Source organism: Melanaphis sacchari, unplaced genomic scaffold (assembly GCF_002803265.2).
Source record: "Melanaphis sacchari strain LSU unplaced genomic scaffold, SCAv2.0 Contig34_pilon_pilon, whole genome shotgun sequence".
Classification (NCBI taxonomy): domain Eukaryota; kingdom Metazoa; phylum Arthropoda; class Insecta; order Hemiptera; family Aphididae; genus Melanaphis; species Melanaphis sacchari.
In genome coordinates this window covers 348,422-363,440 of record NW_020271213.1, presented here as the reverse complement: position 1 = coordinate 363,440, position 15,019 = coordinate 348,422, and the positions used below count along the sequence as shown (strand labels likewise).

The 15,019-nt window shown below is 22.0% G+C and overlaps 1 protein-coding gene across 1 annotated transcript; it reads left to right on the top strand.

Moving 5' to 3' along the window:
* Positions 1-2,714: 2,714 nt before the first annotated feature.
* On the top strand, positions 2,715-8,102 carry LOC112596789 (zinc finger protein-like 1 homolog). Its single transcript, XM_025342587.1, has 6 exons — positions 2,715-2,888; positions 2,967-3,162; positions 5,034-5,269; positions 5,350-5,638; positions 6,153-6,429; positions 7,780-8,102. Exons 1-6 carry the CDS (start codon positions 2,787-2,789, stop codon positions 8,000-8,002), a joined length of 1,323 nt encoding a protein of 440 aa, XP_025198372.1. The 5' UTR covers positions 2,715-2,786; the 3' UTR covers positions 8,003-8,102.
* Positions 8,103-15,019: the final 6,917 nt, after the last annotated feature.

Below are 15,019 nucleotides of genomic sequence, written 5' to 3'. Positions count from 1 at the left end.
ATTGTAAATCTTAATTTCCATTTAATCTTGTTGCTGAAATTCCAATTTTTTTTAGATTAATCAAAATATACAATTGGTAACTTTGATGACATGTAAAACAGTTTGATTTTAAATACATTTTTGAATTAATATTAAACATTTTTTTGATTTACAACATTTATATATTTTAGACATTAATAATTAATGTATTTCAACTTACAATATCTTCAATTTTAAAAAAAATTGATTCATATTGTATATTCTTTAACAAAAATATAATTTACACAGCTTTTTTAAACCACTCTATAATAACGCAAAATCTTTGACAAGCTTACCTCATATTAATTAATTTTAATTTTTAAATTTTGAATTTTGAATTGATATATACATATATATATATATATATATATAGTATAAAGATCTAAAAATTATAACAATGCTATTTTTAAGAACAAAATGTTAGAGTCAAGTTGAATTACATTATCTATTATCTTTATGTTAAACAATCATTTTGAGTATCCATATATTATGCTATACCCTTAAAACTATAAAAAAAACTTAGAAGAATCTGTATTATCTATTCAAGTCTTAAGTAAAAAGTTTTATGAAGCTTTATTATACAGTATAATTTATATTTATCGATTTTAAAAAAGTTCATAGAAATTTAAAACGTTTATTTTTAATTATAATAACTGATAAAAAAAACTTATTAGGCAACCTGTATTTAATACCCGAGATATGTTACTTGAAAATATTCTAATAATACATAAATTGTATATAAAATCTAAATTATCTTCAGGTAAGTAATATCATATTTAAACATCTGCTATTAATATAAAATATTTAGAAATTTTTTTTGTTTATAAAATACAACTAAAGAGCAAAATCAATTTTATTTTAAATTAGTGTTGGGAATTATTCCTGTTTAAAGTTATAGTTTTCAGTTTTTCTTAATTGTTAAGAAATATGTACTAAGAATATTTAAAAGTATCAACTAGATCCAATATGTTACCAGAAACCAGTTAACACGCTCAAAGTTGAGAATTTAAGCATTTTCACTATTTCTATATAAAAATATAATAAACGTTAGATACAAAAACAAAACAAAAAAAAGTTTATTAACTATCATTGCCAATAACCAATATATAATTTATTGATATTCGTTTACTAACTCACTATCTCACCTCAAATATCGCTATTCCTATAGACATTATAATTTTCTAAATATTTTGGCTATTTTTGTACTGTTTTTAAATATTTTAGTAATTCAACACATTTTTTCAATTTAATTATTATGTAATTCGATTTTAGTTTATGAGAAATAAACCATGACAAGTTTTTAAAAGATTTTCATTAAGATTTGTTTTTGGAAATAAAAAAAACTTTGAAAATACTTATAACTAAGTAGTATGTATTTAATACAAGATTATCAAATTTTGGAATTAATTTTAGTTTTTTTATTGAATGTCGATAAAAATTTCAGGCTTTGACAAAAATAATTTAAATTTAATAATTTTACCTACATAAATTGTTCTTACTATTTAAAAATATTAAAAATATTTATTCATATATTTTTTTTTTATATGCATTTAAACGAAATTATAAATTAGTAATATAACAATTTTAGCTGTTTTATTCTAATTAAAAAATATAATTTCTGGAGACAAAGGAAAATGTAAGTATGTTAAATTTTACTAATTTACTGTATACAATGATTTTTTCTCACAATTTAAATTAATTTAAAAAAATCACTTGCCTACGTATTTTTAATATTTTTAAGCTTCTATAAGAACAACTAGGGTAACTATGTATAGTTTAATAACAGTAGTCAGTTAAAATCCTCAAAGTTGTAGATTAAAGTATTTTTCACTTATAAAAGTACCTATGTACACTACATAGACAAAATAATAATACACACAAGAGGCATTGAGACGATATTATCACTCCGCTCAGAATCATAAATTAAAAATACTAGTCCTAAAATACAAATTATTTTATTCAAAAAATTAAAATTCTGATTTTATGTGCATAATAAATAATAATATTGACTAAGTTTGGCCTATAAAATTATAAACTGTTTCATAATATTAATATAATTGTGTAACAACTAACAATATGTATTTTAATCAGGTATTATTAATTTTAAAATTTTTTGAATTTAATAATTTGTATCCTCAAACTTTTTGTCTGATTTGAAATACGGGCTAGAATTTTTTGTCTGACAACAAGAACTCACAACTCACAAGTCTGTACTTATTATCAAAGAAGTGCATTTTAATTTTTGACAGATTATTCTACGTGTAATGCTAAACTAGTAACTACTAACTACACAACACAAAATATTTATCACGTTATTTTGTCTGTTATCGGTTTAGATTTCAGCAAAAAATTGATTTGTTGTTATCATCGTTATCAACCTGAACGCCGAGAATAATGACTACACTGTACAAAAGTATAAAACGCCTTAACAATTATCACTAGACACTAATCATTATTCATTACATTTTACATGTTACATCATTAATTATATTATTAAATTCTATGACTACCTCTTAAAAATATTTAATTCAATATAATTTATAATAAATTACTATTTCTTTATGTTTAATGTATGTATTTGATTTTGTTTTGTCCCAATCTCTCAATTAAACTTCAGATTCTATCATTGATATTATAAATTCATACAAATTACTCTATTCATTAATTTACTGTACATATTTTTTCATCAAATGTTACTTACATTTAGGTGAGATTTTCAAATTTAATATTACCATTCAACCATATTCGTAGTAGTATTATATTAAAAAATGGGCCTTTGTAAATGTCCAAAACGCAAAACTACGAGCCATTTTTGTTTTCATCATTGTGTCAATGTTTGTGAGCATTGTATCGTCAACAACCATACTACAGTAATTATTCATGACAAATATAATTATAATTTTTCTGGTTATTTTTTATCCTAACTTTTAATAATAACTTTGCTCTAGTGTACAGTTAAATCGTATACCACCTGGCTGAAAGAAGCCAGTGGTGGTATATCATCATCAACAGCTACAGCAGCTGCATTATGTGCAATTTGTCAAAAACAATTTGTCTTAACATCAAAAGAAGTTGATAGTTCAGCAGTTAATTTCAACAATTCTAGAAGTAATACAAAAGCTCCTTTACGTCTTTTATGTTATCGTAAGTATACAATAAGAATATTAAGGTTACCTATACAACTTTTAAAATCGTAAATAGTGTATATTATAATATAAATCAGGAGTTTCCAACCTATGAGTTACAGGTGTAACTCAGAACTGGGCTGTAGAGGCATTGATCAACGGCTTGCAAATTTTAAATTATTTTAGTAAAATATAAACGTTTAAAATTATTTTTATTAGATTTGGTTATAATTCCACATTTAATTCTTTCTTGTATATTACTTTATTAGTAAGGCTAAGATGTTTATAATATTGCATATTTTTGTTCTATTTATCCAATTTAATGCTAACCTGGATGCAAATTTAATTAATGTTATACTGAATCAAATGATATTATTTTTATTTTGCATATTTTATGTTTTTGTAATTTAATTGCATATTTTGGGATTTTAAAAATAAAAATGCATATTTCAGTACATTTTTTTAAAAAACAATTTAATTAACGAACTAATACAATTAATTCCACAATTTGTATATATAAATTTTATAGATGGTAACTACAGTCTATAATCTACCAAATATTGACGTAAAATATAAATGTTTATTATCGACTTATCGTATTTGTTCAAAATTACAGTACTTAATTAAACAAGATCTAAGATAACATCAGTTGATGTAGAACGGTGCTTTTCACTTTACAAAAATTTACTTAACGATAATAGAAGCAGTTACAAATTTGAACAAATTAAAAAAACCATAGTAGCATAGTATAACACTAATAATACCATAATGGTAATACACTAATACCTAATTAATAAATAATAATTTAAATTAAAATAAATTAAACGCTATGTAAATTTAAAAAATGTATTTAAAATTATATTTAAAAACAATAATAAATAAAAATAATTATTAAGTAATAAAAATGAAATATTTATGCTTTATGAATTTTAATAACATTTTTTATGCATATTTTGATTGCATATTTGATAATTTTTTATTACATAAACATCCGAGCCCTATATTATTAGTTAAGTTAGCCTCGACATTTGTTTTACAAAATTAGTGGTCTGCACAACTAAAAAGTTTTGAAATCATTAATCTAAATTAAAATGTATCATTAAATTCTTATAATGACCCTGTATTATTTGATTATTTAATTTCTTATAATTTTTAATCAAATATGCTGTAAATCTTCTTGAATATATCATTAATTTATAAATTAAAACTACAGTAAGACCTCATTAATTTGGACTTGTTTAATCTGTACAACCATTCAATAATACTTATTATTAGTATTATCATAAAAGAATCCCAAAATTCTGTAATTTCTTCAAACCAGTAAGAGTATCAAATGTAGTAAATAAAAATGTGCCTTAATCATCATGTTCTAAGCCTGTACTATACTAGTCATTCTATATTTTTTAGGATCTCATACTGTATTGCATTATTTATTGTATTTTAACACATTCATGTATATATAATATGGGTGGGTGTGGGTCTTAAGATAGATTGGTACTTTATAAACCTAACCTAGGAAACATATTCAATATTATTTTCATGCACAATTTATAAAAACAAATATTAAGTTCCTATGGTTTAAATTAATATCAATTTGTATAGCTTGTTTAAATTTTGCCCACCAAAAAGAGCTATTATTGATATATTATCAGTTACTTATTTTATCCATGATTTATTCAAAAAAAAAATGTATTTTTAAATTTAAAATACATATTCTTTTTACTAAACAGTGTTTAAATATCTATCTTGGTTTATTTCATAGGTTATTTTTTTAATTTAAACTTTCTATTATTCAGACAATATAGAGCCCTATTTAATTCAAATAAAAACTTATTCATGATAGACCAACGGTTATTTTATAGATGTTTCTATTCAATTTATAATTAACAGATGTAGTACATGCACGTTGTTTATCGTCTTATGTTAAGAAGCAATTTAAAGAAGGAAATATTTTAAAATGTCCATCATGTGATCGGCAATTATGGATACAACAAGAGCAATCGCAAGTTTCAGATAATAACTTGGAAGTCGATTCCAATGATTTAACACCTGTTGCATCATTGTTGTATAAACATTTATTGGATAATGGCAGTTGGTGGGGCCAGGCATTAATTACAAATGGAAATGTACGTAATAAATAATAATGTATCATTTAAATGTAAATTATATAAAAAAAAAAAAATTATGAATGTATTTATTTTAAAAGGTGAATGATATTGAGAAATACTTACTTGAAGATGAAAATCATGAACTCGAAGAATCTGACGAAGAAATACAACAATTTGAAAACAATAAATCTCAAATGAATATTATTTCAGACAATAAATCTCCAATCTCACCAGTCGAAAAAATGCATTTGGCTAATAGTAACATTGATTATTATAATCATTATGAATTAGCACACACAACACCAGATGTAACAACAATTAACTACCGTAACAATACGAATCAAATATATCAGCCAATTCATCATCGACACTTTAACAATAATTATGGTAAATAATATTAAATAATTAAGTGAAACACAGCAATTTTAAAGTTTATGTCATGTCTATCCTGACTGTTATAAAAAATTTTAATCATGAAGAGCTAGTCAACTTCTTTTATTTTTAGAAGAGGTAAATAAAAAATATTATTTTCTTATGGAATTTCAAAGATATGTGTATATAATTTATAACATTTTAATTTCATATTTATTTCTATCATATTTACAAAATAAAAAATCTAACGTTTATTTGCATATTAAAATATTAATTTATTTATTTTTAAATTAATTAAAAGTATAAAAAATATCAATTTAAGACATGACTCTAAAATTAAAATATTTAATAAACATCTTACAGCTGTTTTTTCTATTTTATAATATAAATGTGCTAAATGTTAAACTTTAATTCAATAAAACTCTGATTTGAATATTAGCAATAGAAATTTATTTATTTTTATGATTATGTAATTTTAAATGGTACTTAGATATTTTTATATTGAAAATAAGTAATCAATTTTTTTTAGGTCAAGATTCAGCATTAACATTACAACAGTTGCAACAACAACAACAACAACAGCAACTACAACAAAAACAATGTTCATCTGTTAATATGACAACAATTGCACAAAATTCAGATTTAAATAATAGACATGTAATAACATCCATTACTCCATTATTAAATAATGAAAATAATTTGAATCATGATGAACAACAAGATCCTAGTGGCAAATATAGACCTAAAAAGTTCAATAACCAGTCTTGGTCTTTAGGTTACCAACGGCTATTGCAATATTTTCGAGGGTAAGATAAATAAACACAATTTCTTAACAGTTAATCAGTACAAATGTCTGATTTTTATTTTATATAAAGTTATAATAAATAATATTTTAATATATTATATTTTTTTAATTATTATTATTTACTTAAGATACAAATTTAAGTGTAATAAGTGATGAATAAACAAAAAAATCAAATCATGAATAAACTAAAATACTACTTAAACATATATTTTAATAACTAAGAATAATGTTTAAATAGTTTTATACTTGTTACAATTTTCTGTTGTCAAGATTATCAAATTTAACTATTAATATCAGTTTAAAATAAGAAAATCATCAATTTTCATTAATAAGTTATAAGTTGACGAAATTTAAATATCCAAAATACTTAATTGTAAAAGAAAAATCAGTGAATAAATAAAATAAATTTTATTTTTCATAGTTTTTAGAAAATTAATTAAATTTTATAAAAAATAATTATTTTTACAATAACATGTACCATATTGATAAAATATATAATATATAATGTATATTTTTATTTAAAGTTAGGAATAAAGAAGAAAATAAGTCATATAATTGTTTTATACATACCTTTTATATATATATATATAGGTATATATGAATAACAAACAAATTATTTAATAATAATATTCAGTGCTCAATCAATTAGTAAAACAATAATTTTATAAATGTTAAAATTCAAAAATACTTTTTCTAATACCATTTACCTAATGATTATTTTTACTTTCAATTGTTGATGATAAAAAAAATAAATTTTTATTATGACTAAAAACATTAATTATCATAATTATAGTTTCATTAAACAGGCATATCTAAATAGTTAATCAATAAAAGAAAACAAATATTGATTTTTATCTTATAATTTGTATAATTTAGTATAGTTTGTATTTTATTATATTATGCTCCATTCTATGAATTCAAGTTAAAATGTACCCATATTTTTAAGTACTAGTAATAAATAAATTACCTACCTTAATAAAAAAAAAAATATGTTGATACATTGCTAAATTCCCAATATTGATTTGTTATTAATAATAGAATTCAGCAACATATCAGCATTTGACTACATTTGCTTAATACAGGGTTATGAAAAATACTCTTATAACCAAAAATACATACATTACAGAGCACTTACCCATAATAATAATTTATCAATTTATTATTTATCTTATTAAGCAAATTAATTAATCTATTAACAAAATAGTGCACTAGTTTACCATGTTTAAACATTTAAAAAACCACATTAACCCCTAATAATTATTTAAAGTGCTATTATACATTATTATTTTGTTAAAAAATTTAGCTTGTATATTATAAATTATTAAAGTACTATTGTTTTTCTTGTTTTTAGTGCAAATAACAAAGTTGAAGATAATAGTCCTACAAGAATCGTCACAATAATTATTTTTTGTTTATTAATTATTGTGATTTTACTAGTAGCTATTACTAGTTATACACGTTCCAATAATGAACCATTTGATAATAATAGCATAGATTATGCTGGAGATGAAATTGAAAATAATGACAATGGTGCAGCAAAAAATTTGAAAAGTTTCAATATCAACAACTTGTAACTCTTGTAACTTTATCAATTTTATTAAAAACCTTTGTTTTAGATTAGATTACAAGTTAAATATTGTGTTATTGTTAAAGTTGTGAATTATTTTAAAATCATATTAATCATAATTTATTTGAGATTTTCTCTCAGTTATTTTATTAATTACAAAAATATTATTCAAATTGTATCAGGTATAGTATTTTTCACATATACCTTAAGTTTATTTTTATAATATACTTTTTTTATTTGTAAATTTTAAATTAAAGTAATAAATTAATTATTTTTTTTTTCAATAAATACTAATTGGCATATAATAAACACTTATTACACTGGCAATAATTGTTAATGTTTTTTTTAAATTATGTTCAAAAGACTTATATAAAATCTAAATTTCTTCTAGTTTTTTTTTTTTTTCATATATATATTCATGTTTTAGTAAAAAGTTATAACTGTTTATAGTCATATTTATTTATATATTATATTTATGTGCGATTATATGAATATGCAATTTGCTATTATTACTGAAATAAATATGTGATTTTATTAATTCCTTATTAAAATGAATCTTGTATATATGTATATTCTTGTTTGATGTTTCTCATTTAAAAAATGGAATTACTGAATCAAAAATTAACAAATAACAAAAACCATGATATAATATCAAAATTCAAAAGTGCTAACGTCATTGATACCTGTCATTAAAGTAAGGTCTAAACCAAAATAAAAGTAATTCTCCAAACCCAAATTTCTTAAAAATATAAATAATAACTTTATAATTCATGAAATCAAATACTTTATCACTTTATTGAATTAAGTATATTATATTAAGTACATCAACCTAAAGCCAATACTGACAAAAATCAAAAGTATAATTGCAAAACATAAGATGGTTAGTAGTTTTATACCTGTATAGTCTTGATTTGATGAGCTATATAATTTAGTTTATTTGTTATATTGGTAACTCATGGATTTTTTTATGTCATCCATAAAATTATGATTGCATAGTAAATATTTATGAATTTTGTTGTAATCGAAGTTTTATAAAAATAAAATTGTTTTTAATTATGCTAGTATGTTCACAACAACATTATCATTAAACACTATAAAGCAAAGTAAATTTAATTTTAACTCTGTAGTATAATATACTAAAATAAAATAATTAGAAGTGTATGATCTGTTATTTTCTGACTTTCTGCATTTTCTGTTTAATATTGATGTATTGTTTCTCTCGTTTCTATTTTATCATATCTTTTTAGGATAATTTTTTTAATAATTATGGACACAGTAATTGAATTAATCCCTCTCAAATCACCACATTCAGCGTATATTGATGTTATATAAATCTGTTTTAGTATTAAAACAATAAAATTATTATTTACGATAAAAAAAAAAAAATATTGAGAAATATTATATTTAAAATAATCTGTTAGGTATAAAAATGAACTCATATCAGAACAACTATTAGTTATACTATGGAGTGTTATTTGCAACTTTAAATTTGTTTAGTCATCTTTTGCAAATGACATTTCATCATTAGAAAAAAATCAAGAATTATAACTTTAAAATGTATTAAATTTTAAAACCTTAAACACCAACGTTAATTTTATATATTAAGCGGGATAATAATTGTTTTGATTTTACAATGATGAGTAATTTTTTTTTTATATTTGATTATACAATAATCAAGAAAATGGTGATTTAAAATATTAAATTTTTTCTAATTTGTTCTTTTTAAAGAGGTCAAAATAAAAAATTCACTGTACTTATTTTATAATCTGGTAAAAAAAAAAAAAAACGAAAAACGTCAATTTTTATGCAAATTCAATTTTTGAAAAAAATCTTATTTTGTTCTGTTGTTATAATTCTAGAGAAAATAATCCTAGATTTTTGAAATTATTACCAAATTATAATATTATTTTCTATTTTCGATAAAATTTTCGAAATAATTCTTCAACTATTTATAAGCTATTTAAAGGCAAAAGAAATTTTTATTGTTTTTAATATCTATTAAAAATTACTTACTGGGTAGAAATGCTTGAAAATTTAATACAAAATTTCTCTTAAATTATAAATTTCTCAATTAACAATTATCGAAAATCTACTGTGACAATATTTTTTTATAAGCATTCAAAACTGGAATTTTAATATAATTAATGGAAATTTCGAATAATACAAGTTATTTTGTAATTAGAAATATAAAAAAATATTTTCTGTTTATACATAAGATTTGAAAAATCAACACATGATTCTTTAGAAGTTTTTCAACCTATTTAAAAAATTATTCTGTTGAAGAACCAAATTAATTTTTATGATCATTTGAAATTCAAATTTTTACGACCTACTTATTCACTTGTAACAATAATATTTATTTTTTTACATATAACTAGGTATTGTTTTTTGTGGTGATTCAAAAACAAATAACTGTAGATACTTGGAATTTTCGAAAAATGTTTATATTATAATTTGCATTATATGATAAAATGTTTAGAATATTTTAATTCTTTTTTTATATAAGTATGAGAAATTTTAATTTTTTAAATATTTTTTGTATAATTGTTGATAAAAAAGTATTCACTGTGTCAAAATTCTATGAAAATTGAATTCAATTATATTTCACCTAAGTTTTTCGTATAATTATATAAAAACAATAATATATAAGCACAATTTTTGTATGTGTATTTAAATTTAAATTTTAAAACTATTTTATATCTAATTTTTGGTAATTTATTAAAAAATTCCTTATGTATAGTCCATACTTAAACGTCTTAAACGTTAAAATATAAATATATATAAAGGCAATTAAATTCTATAGATATGTTAAGTTCAAATTTGGACGAAATTTTTATTTAAATGTAAATTAATAATGATGTTTTTATATAATTTAGTTATAATTTAAAAATATTATTCCTGGAAACTTAAAACTTTTAAGTATATTGTATGATCATGAATTTTAATTTATTTATTACCAACTATTTTATTTTTTAATAACATTTTTAATTTATTTTATGATATCATTTATTTTGACTGTTTAACGATATTTACAAATTAATGTTATTAAGTTTTGAGATATATAAGTTGATAAAATATGATATATATATATATATTATTATAATAATTAAACATTCATAATATAGTATACAATATTGTAGCCCATAGGTACCTAACCGTCGGCATCAGATAAATTAGTACGGTGGTAGAGAGTAGTGACGATGATTTTAAGTAAAGACCTGATTTGTATGCATTTTAAATTGTAAAATATGCATGCAAACATGCACCAAAAAAAATCAAAATATGCAAGAAAAAATATACAACATGCAAAATAAAATTTCAATTTTCATTAAATTTTATATTAAATTTTAATTTTACAGTGATAATTATTTATTATTTTTATTTAAATTCTCATAAACAAAAAGTATATAATACTGTTTATTTACTATATTATATATATATATAGCGAAATACAGTAAAAAAAAATAATGTAATTTAATTTTTATTATTAGGTAATACATTGTAAAAATTATTTTATTAAAATTAAATAGTAGATACATTAGTGATATAAATAGGAAAAAATACGGTTTAATGTAGTATGTTAATTGGAAAAACAATAAGTTATTAAAGGGTAATTCTTTAAGACGTAAAATATTTGATATTATACAAATGTACATATAATCTGTTTTTTTTTTGTTCAGCATCTTTTTGAATCGTTAGGTGTATATTTGTACAGTTTTTTTGTTAAAATATGTAAAAATATTCAGTATAAAATTTTAATACTTAATCAATCAATTAATGATTTGTGGACACTCATTGACTGCATATTTATGATGTTGAAAATAGCAACATGCATTTCATGCAAAATCTGATCTTTAAGTTATTGTGCCCCAAAGTTGTAGTCATAGTGTGTGGTAATATTATTATAATGTATATTATTTTATTAATATATTTATATTAATTCATTATTTCATTAACTAAAAAAAAATGTATAAGTTTTTACAATTTTTTGAACACCTTCAAATGCATCTCTGAAGCCCCTATTCTGGAGGCACCCTGGGCGACCACCTGATTCACCGGTGTCTTGGGCTGACACAGAATTTGTAGGAAAAAATTATATCAACCAGTAACCTACCGTAATACTAAAATTAAAATAAATGATTTCAATAGTTTTATCAAAAAAACATATCGTTATTAAATATACTTAGTAATATAGGCTGACAGACCATCTCAGCTTAAAATGTACAATATTATATCATTGAATTTAAATTTAACACACTCATAATATAATGACCCACTCGACACCTAATGCACAGCAGAGCAGTACCCACTTTCCTACATTTTTAGGTTTGTAGATTATATAGATAGGTCCTTTACAATTAGATTGATTTTTAAGAAAACCACCTGGAAACCTGATGATATAATTGTAAAACAATAGGAATAGGTATCTAATTCACGTTTATTCCTTTAATTAATATTTTATAATTCCAATAAATTTTCAAATATTTAAAAAAAAAAATTTAAACTAATATTTTATTAAAAATACTAGGTTTTTTTTTTAAATTTTGTGAAGTAATTTTGATAATTAATTTTTAAAATTAAAGGAATCTACCTACCTATATGCCTTAATATAATATATTAATACATTTTCATAACCCAAAAGTTAATTTAATTTAATAAATATTTATCAGTTTTTGGTTATTTAATTCAATGTTTCTGTTAAATAATTACTATTTACTTACTATTATTTAAGATGAAAGAATATTATTATTCACTTTAATAGAAAAAGTAAAAAATATTAAATCTAATTACAAATTAGAGCCACAGTAATTATGTGAATATTAAATACGCATGCAAAAATAATACATTTTTCTATCAGAAAGGTAAAATTGTGATGATTGTTTTGATTTCTTTATGACTGTGAAATGGAGAGCGGCCAAGTAGAGAATGGGTATTATCAATGTGTGTTTATTCTGATGAAACATTTGATTATTTTCAACGTTTTATTTTAACTATACAGTCTACTCAAATGAAATAGTTTTTATAGTATAAAGTAATAAAATTATTGTGTAATAAATCAACAAGCAGTAATTAAATTTAAGTGTTTATTGCTTCCTATACTTTTTTTAATTTTTTTTTACACCAGTAAAATTTTATTTGTTCATTAATGTATGTTGTTGTAATTGTTTTAATTGGTAGAATTAATTTATTCGAAAACATCGTGATAGATTATATTTCAGTAAACATTATATTGGTATACTATTTTTTTCGATTAGAGCAGCTTATGAATATGACCAATTATTGTTTAGTATCATCAGTCTATATGTTGATGTTTTTTAGTGGTTATACACTTATACCAAATAAATAGGTACTTAAAAATACGTTTTACTTATGGATAAGTTTACTGGGAAGGGGATAAAATTTACCTTAAGACGACAATTATATAAATCCATCTCTGTTCACAATATTTAATATTAACTACTAAACAGTAAATACTTGTTAATTTAAAATTTAAATTACATCTCAATAATCAGTAAAGACAAATTACAAAAAATTTTTAAACGTTGACTTTGTTGTAGCATTGTGATAAACTGAACACAAATGTAGGAACCGACCGCAAACTTTATATATCCCATAATAAGCAAATCTTCTCATAAGAATGACTATTTAACGGGGTATATGCGGTTAACAAATAACAATTATACATAGATGAAAAATAAATAAGAACTTTAGATCACATAATTTGATTGTAATTTGTAAGAACAAAAGCTATGCTGTTATTCTTAAGTATATAATTCCCAATTGGTACCTAGATGGTTGGATCGCGCTTCAGATGAGAGATACGAACATTTTTGATAAATTTGATTGTAAGGATAGGTATTGGATAATAATGAACATTATTATTTAAAATTTTTTTAAACAATATTAAAAACAGAAAAATAGAAAGAGAAATCATTGAGTATTGAAGAGCTAATTTACGATGATCGATGAACTACGCAAATGGAGCGTACTTACTGGGAAAGCTTTCGATTTGTCGTTTAAATAATATATATTTTAATAAATAATAATTTGTGACTTTTTGTCGGATTGTAAAATATTGAGTCTGGGATACTAGGAACTCGAACTAGTAAAACTAATGAATTTTACTAAGTTAGATTTTAAAAATTTAGTTGGATTAGATTAATAAATATTAGAAAACTGCTATTAGTTGATTATTATAGATGAACCATGAACGCATCAAAAACACGTATAGTTAGATAAATCGTATAGGTAATTTATAAAACGAATTATTATTTTAATATTTTATATTGCACACATGATACGAATACTAGTTCATTGTCTATTATACACGATAAAAAGACACAAACAGTATTAATATAATATTTATTAATTTATTATTCATATAGGCCTACGATGGGCGTACGTTTACGTCATCAACGTGACTATGTATATATTGTAGATAAATCTACAGGTATACACTGTACAGTGTACCTATACCCATAGGTTATTTAATTTAATACTCGTGTGAGTACCGAATAAACTTTATTAAAAATTATTAAAATAATAGATATTTTTACTATTGATATTTGATATATTATCACGTGTAGGTATTAGATATAGGTATACGTTTAAATTTTACAATATTTTTATCGTCGACTACTCGATTCCAACTCGCTAAGTGGTCACCTACCTATTTTATTTTTCTTATTACACAGCTAACAAGCTAACAATCGTTGCTAAACGATATAATATTGACTCTATTCGCGCCTCCCCTCCGGTTGTTATTTTATCGTTACTCCTCTACGATATATTATTGCGCGGGCCATGACGCATATAACCATCAATACTACTATTATAACAACAACTACTACTACTACTATAACAACAACTACTACTACTACTAGTACTACCACTACTACTACTACAACTACTACACTACTACTACTATTTCTATTATTACTATTACTACAACACAATAGTCGTTGCCCGTATCGTTCTAATACGTCACTTTACGTAACCCCACTTTTCCTAACGCCGTTCACAA

What these genes read in the sequence shown, in the direction of transcription:
- LOC112596789 (XM_025342587.1), top strand. Translation starts at nt 2,787, where the DNA reads ATGGGCCTTTGTAAATGTCCAAAACGCAAAACTACGAGCCATTTTTGT. An exon ending in TTTACGTCTTTTATGTTATC is followed by an intron (nt 3,163 to 5,033) that starts GTAAGTATACAA and finishes TATAATTAACAG; the next exon opens with ATGTAGTACATGCACGTTGT. An exon ending in CTATTGCAATATTTTCGAGG is followed by an intron (nt 6,430 to 7,779) that starts GTAAGATAAATA and finishes TCTTGTTTTTAG; the next exon opens with TGCAAATAACAAAGTTGAAG.